We start from the raw sequence: 15,932 nt of genomic DNA, 5'->3' as shown, positions 1-15,932 counted from the left end.
TATTAGGGGGCTTAGAGTATGTGTAATTAGCTTAAAATTGTTGTAATCTTTTTCTAATGTTTGTAAATTATTTTTTTTATTTTTTGTAACTTAGCTTTTTTTATTTTTTGTACTTTAATTAGTTTATTTAATTGTATTTATTTGTAGGTATTTGTATGTAATTAATTTATTGAAAGTGTAGTGTTAGGTTTAATTGTAACTTAGGTTAGGATTTATTTTACAGGTAATTTTGTAATTATTTTAACTAGGTAGCTATTAAATAGTTATTAACTATTTAATAGCTATTGTACCTGGTTAAAATAAATACAAAGTTGCCTGTAAAATAAATATAAATCCTAAAATAGCTACAATATAATTATAATTTATATTGTAGCTATATTGGGGTTTATTTTACAGGTAAGTATTTAGCTTTAAATAGGAATAATTTATTTAATAAGAGTTAATTTATTTCGTTAGATTTAAATTATATTTAACTTAGGGGGGTGTAAGTGTTAGGGTTAGACTTGGCTTTAGGGGTTAATACATTTATTAGAGTAGCGGTGAGGTCCGATCGGCAGATTAGGGGTTAATACTTGAAGTTAGGTGTCAGTGATGTTAGGGAGGGCAGATTAGGGGTTAATACTATTTATTATAGGGTTAGTGAGGCGGGAGTGAGGCGGATTAGGGGTTAATAACTTTATTATAGTAGCGGTGAGGTCCGGTCGGCAGATTAGGGGTTAATAATTGTAGGTAGGTGGCGGCGACGTTGGGGGCGGCAGATTAGGGGTTAATAAATATAATATAGGGGTCGGCGGTGTTAGGGGCAGCAGATTAGGGGTACATAGGGATAATGTAGGTGGCGGCGGTGTGCGGTCGGCAGATTAGGGGTTAAAAAAAATTAATAGAGTGGCGGCGATGTGGGGGGACCTCGGTTTAGGGGTACATAGGTAGTTTATGGGTGTTAGTGTACTTTAGAGCACAGTAGTTAAGAGCTTTATGAACCGGCGTTAGCCCAAAAAGCTCTTAACTCCTGGCTTTTTTCTGCGGCTGGAGTTTTGTCGTTAGAGTTCTAACTCTCACTCCAGCCAAGACTCTAAATACCGGCGTTAGAAAGATCCCATTGAATAGGATACGCAAATGGCGTAGGGGGATCTGCGGTATGGAAAAGTCGCGGCTGGAAAGTGAGCGTTAGACCCTTACCTACACAACTCTAAATACCAGCAGTAGCCCAAAACCAGCGTTAGTAGCCCCTAACGCTGGTTTTGACGGCTAACACAAAACTCTAAATCTAGGTGTAAGTGATTAAGAGATTTATCTAAATAGGGAATTCATACAATTTTAAAAGAAAATAACTACTCCATGGGTGTCTGTTTTGTTTGACAAACTGTTTTTATACTAGCAGTATTCTCCTAGCTGGAAATCTTATAACAGGCCTCTTTTCCGAGAGAAAGCATCTACTTTATATTAGTTTTTAGAAAATCAGAGATTGTCCCTATAGATTTCCACTTGCCTAAGAAAAGCTAAATTTATTTAAAAGGAGAGGTTAGCCAGAGACAAGATATACATTTATAAAACAAATTATTACAAAATCAGTGTGCAGAATTAGACGAAAATCAGATTTTAAACAAACCTCTATTTACTATTGATGGATAGAAAATGATTCAATATACCAATAATTTGATGTGTATAAAAAAACTAAAAGGGACACTAAGGTCAAATGTAAGCTCTCATGGTTTAGACAGAGCATACAATTTTAAACAATCTTCCAATTTACCGCCATTATAAAATGTGCTAACCTAGGTGGGCTCATAGGGCCTCAGGAGGATGCAAATGTTTAGCACTTTATAGCAACAATGTTTATAGCAGTTGAAAACACTGCTGCTATAGAGTACTAAAGAGCATGCACCATCCTTATCTCCTCTGAGCTCACTAAGGTTTACTCTCCAACAAAGTCCCCAAGAGATCAAAGCAAATTTGATAATAGAAGTATACTAGAAACTTGTTTCTGAATTGCGAAAGATTAATTTTGACTATAATGTCCCTTTAATGTTTAAAATCCTATTGATGTAAAAAAAATTTTTTATTATTTTCTCATCATGCAAAGAAAAAAAAATTATTGAATGCTCTGTCCCCTTCCCACATACAGTATAGCCACTAAAGCTGGCAGACAACTAGTATTACAATTAAGCGCTACAGACCCTGCATGCTGAGGGCACATACCTTATGGTGAGTGAATAAAAAAGCAAGCAAGTGCTGCATACTACTAATGCTTTTTGATCTTTGACATTGCAGAGCTAAAATGTTGCAAAGCGTAACAACTATTCAACAATACAAAAGAGGTTAGTAAAAAATAAAAATCAAAGATAAATCAGACTGTGATTAATATATTGATTAGTTTCTGTAGGTGCAAATTAATTAGGTTTATTAGACACTGCAAAACGTGTCAGCGGCTCACGTACAACATAGCAAAGAGCATAATGCAGAGCTCCTACCTTTCGTTTGACCTGAGCATTACCCTAGAAATCAGGAGGGTACAGAGTATTATTACACAGGAGGAAGGAGAATATTACTGCATTATTGGTTTACTTTGTATGGAAAACAAAAAGGGGGAACTTCAGCACTTGGCTCTGGAGCTTACTGCATCCAAACCCAACACTATTTAACACTGCACTGCTATACTACATACATCAAAGTGAGACAAGACTAATTAAAGGGACATGAAACCCAAAATTTTTCTTTCATGATTCAGATAGAGAATATCATTTTTTTTAAAAACTTTCTAATTTGCTTCTATAATCTAATTTGTTTCATTCTCTTGGTATCAGTTGTTGAAGGAGGAGCAATGTACTACTGGTTTCTAACTGAACACATGGTGAGCCAATGACAATCAGTATATATATGCAGCCACCAATCAGCAGCTAGAACCTAGGTTCTTTGTTGCTTTTGAGCTTACCTAGATAAACCTTTCAGCAAAGGATAACAAGAGAAGGAAGCAAATGAAATAATAGAAGTAAATTGGAAAGCTGTTTAAAATATTATTCTCTGTCTGAATCATGAAAGAAAAATGTTGGGTTTCATGTCTCTTTAATATAAAACAGGTTAACCATACATTTGACAAGCCATGCAAACAAGGCTCTCAATATATTTTACTGGCATATTTACCCTTTATTTGAATCCATTATACACTTCTCTACATGTGCTTGTTTATAACTGCAATTAAGTTCTAAATTGCAAAAGACCTAAATGTAAAATATTTTTTTAGAGCATTTAAAACTGTCACTTTATTAATGATTTGCAAAACTACTTGTAAACCTTGGTGAGCATGTTTAATAGAGGCCCATTAGCAGTTTATGCAATCACTCTCTATTTGTAGCTGGTTTAGACCATTTGCAGCATTTTAAATGAAACCTAGGTTACAGAATTTTCTTTCTAGCAGCTCTAGGAAACTTGGGACTAGCACAATTTTCACACAAAAAGGAAAGGGGATTCAGGTCCCTTTAATAATATTTATGTGGTTTGTTAACTTTGGATTTTTTTATAACAAAACAGAAAAGGCTAAAAAACACGGATACATATAAGGTATTTCATAATCTCTAAGGACAGCAAATAAACATTTTTTTAAGGCACAAACAGAGACTTTTTTTATGTGAGAGACTGTGATTTCTATTCATTTTGTTCTATAGGGGCACAATCGCTTTTAACTTTAACTTAAAAAATATAAAGTAAATAAATAAAAACGTCTTTGCTTTCCAAATAATAAAAAAAACAAATTCACTTTAATTATTTTCTTGTTCATTTTTTATATCTGCCAAACACTACAAATTATCCAGCATGTTCCCTGGGGAAATGTATCTATAAAGTATTAAGATGCATAATTTAACTAATTACAAAGCTCACCCTAAAGAAAACATTTTATAGAATAATCAACTAAAGTAAATTTGCTTTTTGGAGCTGAAATTAACAAAACTTTCCATTTCTTCAATATGATACACATAATTAGAAGCAAATACAATATCTTTATTATTATTATCATTCTACTGTATATAAAACACAATATGTTAGCTCTACCTGATTGAGGTACTTCCGATAATCCTGACGCAGCTCTTCCTTGAGTTTATGTTTTTTCCTCTCATATTCTTCTCCAAGAGGTAAACTCAAACCATAACTCGTTTCTAAAATTTAAAAGATAAAAATTAAAAAACAAGCCCAAAACTTCAATGTTTTGCCGATTACAGAAAACATGCATGTTTTTGCTATCAAACAAAACATAACTTCTTTTTCTAGCTATAATCCATGGTGGCATAGCATCATAGGACATCATCTTCCCCTTTAGAGCAATTAAGCTACTTAATCCTTTATAAGACTTTAAATACAAATTTATTGTGGGCAAACAAAGATTACAGCTGTAAAATAAATAAAAATCATTGTTTCAACTTAGCAGAACTTCATTCACTGAAGATGCTTAGCCTTAAAGTGAACGTTTTTCTTTACAATATCAATAATCATAAAGTAAAAGATGGGGACTTTAATTCACGAAAGCTTTGTAAACGCTTACTTTTTTTAATAATTACAATTTCATATCTTGATATATTCCGCCGTTCCTCCGCCCGTAACGGATACTCTAATTCTTACTTCAGTGACGAATCAAGCTGTAGCCAATCGTATTGCGCCCCCTTTGGCATTCAAAACCAGGGGCGTTATTTCCTTGCTGGACGCAATACAATTAGCTACAGCCTGAATCCCCACTGAAGTAAGAATTAGAGTATCCGTTACAGGCGAAGGAATGGCAGAATATATCAAAACATAAAATTGTAATTATTAAAAAAAAAGTAAGCATTTACAAAGCTTTTCACAAATTAAAGTCCTCATCTTTTACTTTATGATTACTGACATTGTAAAGAAAAAGGTTAAAAGTTTACAATCACTTTAAATTGAAGGCATGGCAGGGGGCACCTAAACCATAGCCACAATATAGCAAAGTGCTAATTTACATTCAGGTACATTACGAGTTGTGCGTTCGTCTTTTAATGCTGAAAAATTGTAATTTCAGCGTTAAAACAGCACCGCAGCCATTACAAGTCTTGTCGGTATAGCTGTATCGCAAGCCTTTTAGCCTGTAACGCAACGTCAGTCCTGCACTTGTAAAAATTACGTTTTTTCATGGGACTTCCATAGCGCTGCCATTACGAGTTTTGCGGTGAGGCTAAAAAGCTTGCGTTACACCCTATATCGACAAGATCCGTTTCGCAATCTGAGAGAAGTAGTTATTAGTTTTACGCTATAAAACTGTTACATAAAACTCATAACTAAAGTGTTACAAAGTACACTAAACACCCATAAACTACCTATTAACAACTGAGGCCCTCCCGCATCGCAAATACTATATTAAATGTATTAATCCCTAATCTGCCGCTCCCGACATCGCCGCCACTATTAAAAATGATTAACCCCTATTCCGCCGCCTCCTGACATTGCCGCCACTATACTAATGTTATTAACCCCTAAACCGCCGCCCTCCCGCATCTCAAACACTATTTAAATATTAACCCCTAATCTGCCATCCGCCCACATCGCCCCCACTATACTAAAATTATTAACCCCTAATTCCACCGCCACTATAATAAACCTATTAACCCCTAAACCGAAAGCTCCAATCGCAATAAACTAATTTAAACTAGTAACCCCTAAACCTAACGCCCCCCAAACTTTATATTAAAATTTCCCTATCTTAAATTAAAACTTACCTGTCAAATTAAAAAAAACATAATTTATGCTTACCTGATAAATTTGTTTCTCTTGTAGTGTGTTCAGTCCACGGGTCATCCATTACTTATGGGATATTCTCCTTCCAAACAGGAAGTTGCAAGAGGATCACCCAAGCAGAGCTGCTATATAGCTCTTCCCCTCACATGTCATATCCAGTCATTCGACCGAAACAAGACGAGAAAGGAGAAACGATAAGGTGCAGTGGTGACTGGAGTTATAATTTTAAAATTTAGAACCTGCCTTAAAAAGACAGGGCGGGCCGTGGACTGAACACACTACAAGAGAAACAAATTTATCAGGTAAGCATAAATTATGTTTTCTCTTGTTAAGTGTGTTCAGTCCACGGGTCATCCATTACTTATGGGATACCCATACCAAAGCTAAGTACACGGATGATGGGAGGGACAAGGCAGGAACATTAAACAGAAGGAACCACTGCCTGTAGAACCTTTCTCCCAAAACCAGCCTCCGAAGAAGGCTTCAAATCGCCAAACTTGCAAAGAGGTAAATGTATCAGCAGGAGTGTGACCGCTGAAATCAAAACCTTTTTAGTAGCAAGACAATAGCGCTAAGCCCCCAGGTGTCCTGGCTAGTGTAGAGACGCAATAAAACTCAATATAGAACAGTTCAGTTCCGACGTACGTTTCGCTGGTATGCTTTGGTATTGCTACTAAAAAGGTTTTGGTTTCAGCGGTCACACTCCTGCTGATCCATTTACCTCTTTGCAAGTTTGGCGATTTGAAGCATTTGTTACAGCATATCTGCTTTTGTACCCTTACATTGTGGTGTTATCAAGGCTTATGTGACGCATTTATATATTTTAAAATAAATTTGTATCCAAGTTTTGCCTAGTGTACTGTTTTCCCATCAGTATAAAGTGAGAGTGCGCATATCCTTGAGCTTAGTGGAAAGCTCCAACAAATGTGAGTAGTCATTTGTTACAAAACAACTACTTCCTCAAAGTGCCATTACAGATTCACACTATGTTGCAATTTTCTGTTTCCTTTTTTATGGGATCTCACTGAGGAATGCTAACAAGCTGAAAAACTCATCCAGAGGACACAGACATCTCCTTGATTCAGAACTTTATTTGGTTTTCCTTTTATGATTTTTGTTATCACATTTATTTCACATTTTTTTCTTTGTGATATTCGGTATATTTATTGTAACAGGCTTAATTCTAGCCAAAGCCTGACAAAAGGCCTGGACGTCTGGATTCTCTGCCAGACGTTTGTGTAAAAGAATAGACAGAGCTGAAATCTGTCCCTTTAGCGAACTAGCGGATAAACCCTTTTCTAAACCCTCTTGTAGAAAAGCCAATATCCTAGGAATCCTAACCTTACTCCATGAGTAACTCTTGGATTCACACCAATATAAATATTTACGCCATATCTTGTGGTGAATTTTTCTGGTAACAGGTTTCCGAGCCTGTATTAAGGTATCAATAACCGAATCCGAAAACCCACGCTTTGATAGAATCAAGCGTTCAATTTCCAGGCAGTCAGCCTCAGAGAAATTAGGTTTGGATGGTTGAAAGGACCCTGAATTAGAAGGTCCTGCCTCAGAGGAAGAGACCATGGTGGACAGGACGACATGTCCACTAGGTCTGCATACCAGGTCCTGCGTGGCCACGCAGGCGCTATCAAAATTACCGATGCCCTCTCCTGTTTGATCCTGGCAATCAGTCGAGGTAGCAACGGAAATGGTGGAAACACATAAGCTATGTTGAAAACCCAAGGGGCTGCTAATGCATCTACCAGCACCGCTCCCGGGTCCCTGGACCTGGATCCGTAACAAGGAAGCTTCGCGTTCTGGCGAGATGCCATGAGATCCAGATCCGGTTTGCCCCAACGACGAATCAGTTGAGCAAATACCTCCGGGAGAAGTTCCCACTCTCCCGGATGAAAAGTCTGGCGACTTAGGAAATCCGCCTCCCAGTTTTCTACGCCCGGGATGTAAATCGCTGACAGGTGGCAAGAGTGAGACTCTGCCCAGCGAATTATCTTCGAGACTTCCAACATCGCTAGGGAACTCCTGGTTCCCCCTTGACGATTGATGTAAGCCACAGTCGTGATATTGTCCGACTGAAATCTGATGAACCTCAGTTTTGCTAACTGAGGCCAAGCTAGAAGAGCATTGAATATTGCTCTTAATTCTAGAATGTTTATTGGAAGGAGTTTCTCCTCCTGAGTCCACGATCCCTGAGCCTTCAGGGAATTCCAGACTGCTCCCCAGCCTAGAAGGCTGGCATCCGTTGTTACAATCGTTCAATCTGGTCTGCGAAAGGTCATTCCTTTGGACAGATGAACCGGTGACAACCACCAGAGAAGAGAATCTCTGGTCTCCTGGTCCAGATTTAGCAAAGGGGACAGATCTGAGTAATCCCCGTTCCATTGACTGAGCATGCATAGTTGCAGCGGTCTGAGATGCAGGCGCGCAAATGGCACTATGTCCATTGCCGCGACCATTAAGCCGATTACCTCCATGCACTGAGCTACTGATGGGCTTGGAACGGAATGAAGGACACGGCAAGCATTGAGAATCTTTGATAACCTGGACTCCGTCAGGTAAATCTTCATCTCTACAGAATCTATAAGAGTCCCTAGAAAAGGAACCCTTGTGAGTGGTAACAGAGAACTCTTTTCCACGTTCACTTTCCACCCATGCGATCTCAGAAATGCTAGAACTATCTCTGTATGAGACTTTGCATTCTGAAAACTTGACGCTTGTATCAGAATGTCATCTAGGTACGGAGCCACCGCTATGCCTCGTGGTCTTAGTACCGCCAGAAGTGAGCCCAGAACCTTCGTAAAAATTCTCGGGGCCGTGGCTAACCCGAAGGGAAGAGCCACAAACTGGTAATGCCTGTCTAGAAAGGCAAACCTTAGGTACCGATAATGATCTTTGTGAATCGGTATATGAAGGTAAGCATCCTTTAAGTCCACTGTGGTCATATATTGACCCTCTTGGATCATGGGTAGGATGGTTCGAATGGTTTCCATCTTGAACGATGGTACCCTTAGGAATTTGTTTAAGATCTTTAAATCCAAGATTGGTCTGAAGGTTCCCTCTTTTTTGGGAACCACAAATAGATTTGAGTAAAATCCTTGTCCCTGTTCCGATCGCGGAACTGAGTGGACCACTTCCATGATTAAGAGATCTTGTACACATTGTAGAAATGCCTCTCTCTTTACTAGGTTTGTTGATAACCTCGAAAGATGGAACCTCCCTTGTGGAGGAGAGGTTTTGAAATCCAGAAGGTATCCCTGAGATATAATCTTTAACGTCCAGGGATCCTTCACATCTCTTGCCCAAGCCTGGGCGAAGAGAGAAAGTCTGCCCCCCACTAAATCCGTCTCCGGATAGTGGGCCCTGTCTTCATGCTGTCTTAGGGGCGGGAGTAGGCTTTCTGGCCTGCTTGCCCTTGTTCCATGACTGGTTGCCTTTCCAACCCTGTCTGTAACGAGCAGTAGTTCCTTCCTGTTTTGGAGCGGAGGAAGTTGATGCTGCTCCTGCCTTGAAGTTACGAAAGGCACGAAAATTAGACTGTTTGGCCTTTGGTTTGGCCCTGTCCTGAGGAAGGAATCCGGAATTTTTAGCCGTAAGTTTGGTTAGATGTACTACGGCATCTGAAACAAACGCATTCGCTTGCTTAAGGGTTCTAACTTTGCTCAAAGCCTCATCCAATGGCTCTGTGCGAATCGCCTCTTCCAGAGACTCAAACCAGAATGCCGCTGCAGCCGTGACAGGCGCAATGCATGCAAGAGGCTGCAATATAAAACCCTGTTGAACAAACATTTTCTTAAGATAACCCTCTAATTTTTAATCCATTGGATCTGAGAAAGCACAGCTATCCTCCACCGGGATAGTGGTACGCTTGGCTAACGTAGAAACTGCTCCCTCCACCTTAGGGACCGTCTGCCATAAGTCTCGTGTGGTGGCATCTATAGGGAACATTTTTCTAAATATCGGGGGAGGGGAAAAAGGCACACCGGGTCTATCCCACTCCTTACTAATAATTTCTGTAAGTCTTTTTGGTATAGGAAAGACGTCAGTACACACCGGTACCGCATAGTATCTATCCAACCTACACAATTTCTCTGGAATTGCAACCGTGTCGCAATCATTCAGAGCCGCTAATACCTCCCCTAGTAACACACGGAGGTTCTCAAGCTTAAATTTAAAATTTGAAATTTCTGAATCCGGTCTCCCCGGATCAGAACCGTCACCGACAGAATGAAGCTCACAATCCTCATGTTCTGCAAATTGTGACGCAGTATCAGACATGGCTCTCGTGTCATCAGCGCGCTCTGTCCTTAACCCAGAGCTATCGCGTTTGCCCCTTAATTCGGGCATATTATATAATACTTCTTTCATAACATTAGCCATATCATGTAAAGTGATTTGTAAGGGCCTAGATGTACTTGGCGTCTCAATCCTACGCATCTCCCGAGCGGGAGACGCAGGTACTGACACGTGAGGAGAGTTAGGCGGCATAACTTCCCCCTCGTTGTCTGGTGATAGTTTCTTTATCGGTACGGATTGACTTTTATTCAAAGCAATATCAATACAATTGGTACACATCGTTCTATTGGGCTCCACATTGGCTTTTGAACATGATGAACAAACAGTTTCCTCTGAATCAGACATGTTTAAACAGACTTAGCAATGAAACTAGCAAGCTTGGAAATCACTTTCAATAAGTTTACAAGCAATATAAAAAACGCTGCAGCGCTTCAAAAAATACAGATATAATTAAACAATTCTTAACAAGAAGTGTATTATTAGCAGAGGATTGCACCCCTTAGCAAAAGGATGATTAACCCCTCAATACCCAAAACGGATAAAACGGATATCAATTAAGATTTAACGCTTTTAATCACAGTCAAGCACACTGTTACAGATCTGCTGTGACTGATTACCTCCCTCACAAATGAATTTTGCAGACCCCTGAGCTCTCTAGAGACGTCCTGGATCAAGGAGGAAGAAGCAGGAAGACTGTGCTAGAATTTTAACTGCGCAACAAGGCGCTAAAACAAGGTCCCTCCCACTCCTATCACAACAGTGGGAGCCCTGATATAACGGTTTCCATGCAGAAAAATATGTTAGCCATGTGGAAAAAAATCATGCCCAAAGAGATTTATCACCAAAGTACCTCACAAAAACGAATAACATGCCAGTAAACGTTTTATTAAAAAGCAACATTTTCCAATGTCATGCAAAGTTATCACTAAGCCTGCTACCAGTCGCTACCACTGCAGATAAGGCTTAAGTATTATTTCAGTTTTAACAGTATTTTCTCAGTCAAATTCTAGTCCCTAGAAAATAACTCGACTGCGCATACATTTATCAGCCTGATACCAGTTGCCACTACTGCATTTAAGGCTGTACTTACATCATACTGTAACAGCAGTATTTTCTTAGTCAATTCCATTCCCAGAAAATAAAGTACTGCACATACCTCATTTGCGGAGGACCCCGCATGCTATTCCCAGTTTCTGAGGTTACCCCACTCCTCAGAATGTCGAGAACAGCCAGTGGATCTTAGTTACGCCTGCTAAGATCATAGAAAAAAAACGCAGGCAGTTTCTTCTTCCAAATACTGCCTGAGATAGAAAAACAGCACACTCCGGTGCCATTTAAAATAACAAACTTTTGATTGAAGAATAGATAAGTAAAAACTCCAGCTCCTCTCGCGACCTCCTTCTTTGTTGAGGGTTGCAAGAGAATGACTGGGTATGACATGTGAGGGGAGGAGCTATATAGCAGCTCTGCTTGGGTGATCCTCTTGCAACTTTCTGTTGGGAAGGAGAATATATCCCATAAGTAATGGATGACCCGTGGACTGAACACACTTAACAAGAGAAAATAAGTTTAAACTAAAATTAAACTAAATAACTATTAAACTAAAATTAAACTAACTACCAATTAAATAAAACTAAAATACACATTAAAAAAATCCTAACACTACTCTAAAAATTACAAAACTATCTAATTACAAAAATAAAAAAGACTAAATTACAAAAAAATAACGAAATTATCAAAAATAAAAAAGAATTACACCTAATCTAATAGCCCTATAAAACAAAAAAATCCCCCCCAAAATAAAAAAACCCTAGCCTACAATAAACTACCAATAGCCCTTAAAAGGGCTTTTTGTAGGGCATTGCCCTAAGTTAAACAGCTCTTTTACCTGTAAAAAAATACAGACCCCCCAACAGTAAAACCCACCACCCAACCTATCCCCCAAAATAAAATAAAAAACTAACAAAAACCTAAGCTACCCATTGCCCTTAAAAGGGCATTTAGCTCTTTTGCATTGCCCTGAAAAGGGCATTTAGCTCTTTTACGAATAGCCCAAACCCTAAACTAAAAAAACACCTAAAAAAATTTAACAAATCCTAACACTAACCCCCAACGATCCACTCACAGTTGCTGAAGTCCCGCTTGAAGGATCTTCATCCCGGCAGCTCCATCTTAATCCAGATGGCTCCATCTTCATCCAGGCGGCGTGGACCGGGTCCATCCTGAAGACTTCCGGCGCGGAGCATCCTCTTCATATGGTCGCTGCCATATACTGAATCTTCAATGCAAGGTATGCGATTCAAAATGGTGTCTCTTGCATTCCTATTGGCTGAATTGATTTTGGAAATTCAAATCAGCCAATAAGATAAAAGCTACTGAAATGATATTGGCTATTCAAATCAGCCAATAGAATTTCAGTAGCTCTCAGCCTATTGGCTGATTTGAATTTCCAAAATCAGCTCATAGGAATGCAAGGGACGCCATTTTGAATCGCGTACCTTGCATTGAAGATTTAGTATACGGCGGCGACCGTATGAAGAGGATGCTCCACGCCGGATGTCTTCAGGATGGACCAGCTCTGCGCCGCCGGGCTGAAGATAGATGACGCCGCCGGGATGAAGATGGAGCCGCCTGGATGAAAATGGAGCCGCCTGGATGAAAATGGAGCCACCTGGATGAAGATCCTTCAAGCGGGACTTCAGCAACTGTAAGTGGATCTTCGGGGGTTAATGTTAGGATTTGTTAAGGTTTTTTGGTTGGGTTTTTTTTTAGTTTAGGGTTTGGGCTTTTCGTAAAAGAGCTAAATTCCCTTTTAAGGACAATGTCCTACAAAAGGCCCCTTTAAGGGCCCACAAAAGGCAATTTTAAGGGCCCTTGGTTGTTTATTATAGATAAGGCTTTTTTATTTTGCGGTGGGTTTATTTTTTAAACAGTTCATTAGAATAGGAATAATTTTTATTGTTTTGGATAATTTCGTTTGTTATTTTTTGTAATGGTATTTTTTTTTATTTTTTGTAATTTTAGTTTTTAGTGTAAGGCAGCTTAGATTTTATTTCACAGGTAAGTTTGTATTTATTCTAACTAGGTAGTTAGTAAAAATTCAATAACTATTTACTAACTAGTCTACCTAGTTAAAATAAATACAAACTTACCTGTGAAATAAAAATAAAACCTAAGCTAGCTACAATATAACTATTAGTTATATTGTAGCTAGCTTAGGTTTTATTTCACAGGTAAGTATGTATTTAGTTTTAAATAGGTATTATTTAGTTAATAATTGTAACTTTAATTTAGCTCTATTTTAATTATGTTAAAGTTAGGGGGTGTTAGGGTTACGTTAGGGTTAGCTTTATGGGTTAATAGTTTAATTTAGGTTGTTGCGATGTGGGGGGCTTGAGGTTTAGGGGTTAATAGGTTTATTTAGTGGTAGTGATGTGGGAGGCCAGAGGTTTAGGGGTTAATAGCTTTATTTAGTGGCGGTGATGTCGGGGAGCAGCGGAACAGGGGTTAATAGATTTATTATAGTGTGGGTGATGTTGGGGTGCGAGGGAACAGGGGTTCATAACTTTAGTATAGTGGCTACGATATCGGGAGCGGCAGATTAGGGGTTAATAGATTTATTTAGGTGGCAGCGATATCGGGAGCGGCAGATTAGGGTTTAATAACTTTATGTAGGTGTCAGCGGCGGCGGATTAGGGGTGTTTAGACGTGGTTTTTATGTCAGGGTGTTAGGTTTAAACGTAACTTTTTTTCCCCCATAGACATCAATGGGGCTGCGTTACGAAGCTTTTCATTCCGCGATCGCAGGTGTTGGGTGTTTTTCTGATCCGCTCTCCCCATTGATGTCTATGGGGAAAGCGTGCACAAGCACGTCAAAACAGCGCTTGTATTTTGTGCGGTATGGAGCTCAACGCAACCATATCGCACGCACAAGCTGGCTGTTTCAAAACTTGTAATGGCAGCGCAAGAGAGGGTAAAATAACGCAACTTTTGTTGCATTCGTTAAATTCCCTATAGCGCGCATAACTTGTAATTTACCTGTTTCCCAGCTACTGCTTAAATATTTTTGTTGCACATTCTGTTCTCCTCATAAAGTTTTGAAATGAAGAATGTTCCTTTGGTTGAAGCATAGTTGATTAAACGGATATGTATTCATAATATCACACATCTATAACCATCTTCACTGCTGTACAAATAAGCCTGAAATTATGAATTTAGTTCTTACATGTTATCTGAGGCTTCAAATATACAAAAACGGTCTTTGAAAGTCAGCTCCTTCAAACGTGTTGGTAGACTGGTAACCATATAGATGAAAGATTTGACCACCTACAGGTCACACTCATTAGGCCAATAAACTCTTCTTTAGGACCAGTGCAACATAATTATAAGTTAAAGACAAAAGAAGGACTCTCCCTACAAAATGTACTGTTAAAAGGGACGTGAAACCCAAAAATTAATTTTGTTATCTATCATGATTCAGATACACCATACAATTTTAAACAACTCCCTTCTTTAATCATGAGTCATATTAGATAAGAGGCAAATATGTGCAACCACCAATCAGCAGCTAGCTCCTAGTAGTGCATTGCTACTCATAGGTCTAAATGGGTATGCTTTTTAGCAAAGGATACTAAGAGATGAAAGCTAATTAGATAATAGAAGTACATTAGGAACCATTTACAACTGTATGAAGCATATTTTTGTCTTTAAAATTACATGCTCTATCTGAATCAAGATTAACTTTGACTTTCCTATCCCTTTAATGTAATGGATCTTGCAAGGCCAGTTGCCCAGCTGGTGTAATATATGTGATGTGGTTGATTTATTTTTTACGCAAGTTGGGTTGGATTATGTCAACAAGAGTCATAGAAACAATGAAGAGACAGGATGAATATATAAAGGATGAATATATCTCCCACACGAAACAGAACTACTTAAAGGGACAGTAAACACCTTGATTTCTTGTGAGATATTATTATTAACATGCTGAATGAGTGTGAAATAATTTTCTGCAGTGCAATAACACCTTGTTTATTGCAGTTGTTTTTCAATAGTCAAAGTTCACTCCCAACTTTTTTTCATACGGAGGAGACAATCTGGACTTGTTACTGGAGTAGACAAGGCTTGCCCTGCCATTTTGTTAGCAAAATCTCATTTGTTTTACATTTCGTTATAAGATCAAACCTGATGAGGCCAATTAGGGACAGATATGAGGCAGGGTATGGACTGAAAATTGATTGAACTAAAGCATTGGGCAGGATTGTACAAGACAGCTCTTGTGCAATGTTTAATTTTGCCACGCAATACTACATCACCAGTGGCGACTGCAGGAGGACAGTTACTCTACTTGATAAATTTTCCCCTATATAGATTTTTATTTTCTATACGTGTTGTGTGGGTTATATTAAACGCATGTAAAAGAATAAATGAATATTTCCTGAACCCCAACACAAATACATAATGAAGTTATAGGTTATGACAAGTATACCATTTGCTGACAGATCATTATGACAAATCCCACCTAGGAAAGGAACAGACTGTAATTACGGCCACACAGACAGATAAAGTATGTATCAGATGAACGTGGCTTCCAGCAGTCTAATCACAATTAAACAAATACCTTCTATTTGCTTCATGTTTGCAGTATCTTCATTAAACTGTCCGTTTGGGGGGATGTTTTCTTTAGCAACTGAGATCCATTCGTTATCTGCACGCGAAGTTTCATGCCCACTACTCTGAAATATATAATAGAAGATGTAAAATTACATGTTTTTTCTAAATATACAGACTACTCGGAGTGGAGTTTAAACACATAGGAAGTGACACTCCCTATAATTTCCTTTAAATAAAACAAAACATATTTTATGTAGTATATTTAAAGC

General features: G+C 38.6%; 1 protein-coding gene across 1 annotated transcript in view; it reads right to left on the bottom strand.

Moving 5' to 3' along the window:
- CSPP1 (centrosome and spindle pole associated protein 1) overlaps window positions 1-15,932 on the bottom strand; it is a 411,029-nt gene that overhangs the window by 344,655 nt on the left and 50,442 nt on the right. Inside the window, exons 3-5 of the mRNA XM_053715098.1 lie at window positions 15,671-15,785; window positions 4,048-4,151; window positions 2,472-2,495 (exon numbers count right to left, since the gene is read on the bottom strand). Coding sequence (XP_053571073.1) covers window positions 2,472-2,495; window positions 4,048-4,151; window positions 15,671-15,785 — 243 coding nt within the window. The remainder of the gene's footprint in view (window positions 1-2,471; window positions 2,496-4,047; window positions 4,152-15,670; window positions 15,786-15,932) is intronic.

The sequence above is a fragment of the Bombina bombina genome, chromosome 5 (genome assembly GCF_027579735.1).
Source record: "Bombina bombina isolate aBomBom1 chromosome 5, aBomBom1.pri, whole genome shotgun sequence".
Taxonomy (NCBI): domain Eukaryota; kingdom Metazoa; phylum Chordata; class Amphibia; order Anura; family Bombinatoridae; genus Bombina; species Bombina bombina.
This window is presented reverse-complemented; position numbering and strand designations above follow the sequence as displayed.